Source organism: Bison bison, unplaced genomic scaffold (assembly GCF_000754665.1).
Source record: "Bison bison bison isolate TAMUID 2011002044 unplaced genomic scaffold, Bison_UMD1.0 scf7180017864208, whole genome shotgun sequence".
Lineage (NCBI taxonomy): Eukaryota > Metazoa > Chordata > Mammalia > Artiodactyla > Bovidae > Bison > Bison bison.
In genome coordinates, this window is record NW_011494780.1 from 178,812 (window position 1) to 180,504 (window position 1,693).

The 1,693-nt window shown below is 43.1% G+C and overlaps 1 protein-coding gene across 1 annotated transcript in view; it reads left to right on the forward strand.

Annotated features, from left to right (window-relative positions):
- Positions 1 to 1,693, forward strand: part of TRIM4 (tripartite motif containing 4) — a 17,810-nt gene that overhangs the window by 4,093 nt on the left and 12,024 nt on the right. The window contains exon 2 of the mRNA XM_010844788.1: positions 494 to 840. Coding sequence (XP_010843090.1) covers positions 494 to 840 — 347 coding nt within the window. The remainder of the gene's footprint in view (positions 1 to 493; positions 841 to 1,693) is intronic.

A 1,693-nucleotide genomic window follows, 5' to 3' on the forward strand; every position in this document is an offset into this window, starting at 1 on the left:
CACACCCTTCATCCTCAGACCTCAAGGGTGGTGCCCCTTTCCTTCCTGTAGTCCTCCTGGGTTGGCTTCTGAGGTGGGTGTTGATTTGGGTCTATGGCATTGTGGAAAGCAAATGAACTTTCCCCCCAGAGCTGTTGTCCAGTTGGGAGGTATGATGTGGGTACGCACCTGTATGTCTGAGATTTACCACAACTACACACTAGGTGTTCTGAGGGCTAAATTAAATAATAGGTGTGAAAGTGCATTTTAGTTTGAAAACTATACGAACAAAGCATGACAATCAGTAGTAGAAACTCAGATACTACGAAGAACGAGTTAATACTATAGTATGAAGATATCAAGCAGGCATAGAGAAAGGAGTAGAGGACATTTGTAGGGGGTGAGCAGGAGCTTTTCTGGAGGAGGTGATTCAAATGAAAGGATCGTGGACTACTGGGGAGTCCCATGCAGGGAATTTAGGAGGAAGGACCAGGCAGAGAGAGGACTGAGCTAGTCTCTTGTGGCTGCAGGAAAAGATGAAGAATCAGCGAATGAGAGTCATCGCGGAGTTTGCAAAGCTGCACGTCCTCCTGAATGAAGAAGAGCAATTGTTTCTTCAGGGACTGAGGCAGGAAGAAGAAGAGACAAAGAAGAAGCAAAGTGAGAACATATCTAGGCTCAATCAAATGATCACTTCCTTGAAGAAGCTCATCCTAGAGGTGAAGGAGAAGAGCCAGAGCTCCACCCTGGAGCTGCTCCAGGTGAGACCAGCAGGGAAGGGCATAGTCTCTATCTTTATCGAATTGTTAACATCACTAACTCATCTCCCTCTTGTCTTTAGAGCTGAGTGTCCTTCCTGGTAAGTGGGTTTAGTAGAAGACATGTTTTTTTCTTTTGCTAATTGTGTTACTATTTTTATTATATAATTAAAGAGTCAAAGATTTACTTTCCAAGGGAAATTAATGTGAAGTTTAGGTTTGATGAGCTCAGGTAATATGAGATACTTAAATTCCAAGAACTGTCTAGAACGTTTACAACTTGCTTGAGCAGTGAAGTTCCAATTCCATATTCAAACATATATTATAGCAGAATCTTTGAAATAACACATTTTTTTTGTATATGAATTCTTTAATTTAGGATGATGATTTTGAGGTTCATTTATGTTGAAGCATCGTATCATATTTGCATTCCCTTTTTATTCCTGAACAGTATTCCACTGCAGAATATACCTCATTTTGTATACCTGTTCACCAGTTGGTGGACATAACCCAAATGTTACTATAAAGGGTTCTGCCTTAATATTTGTCTGCCATTCTTTGTGTGGACATATGTTTTCATTTCTCTTGGTTAAGTAGTAGGAGCAGAATTGCTAGGCTATATGGTATATCCCTTGGACTGCAAGGAGATCCAACCAGTCCATTCTGAAGGAGATCAGCCCTGGGATTTCTTTGGAAGGAATGATGCTAAAGCTGAAACTTCAGTCCTTTGGCCACCTCATGCGAAGAGTTGACTCATTGGAAAAGACTGATGCTGGGAGGGATTGGGGGCAGGAGGAGAAGGGGATGACAGAGGATGAGATGGCTGGATGGCATCACTGACTCGATGGACGTGAGTCTGAGTGAACTCCGGGAGTTGGTGAGGGACAGGGAGGCCTGGCGTGCTGCGATTCATGGGGTCGCAAAGAGTCAGACATGACTGAGCGACTGAACTGAAC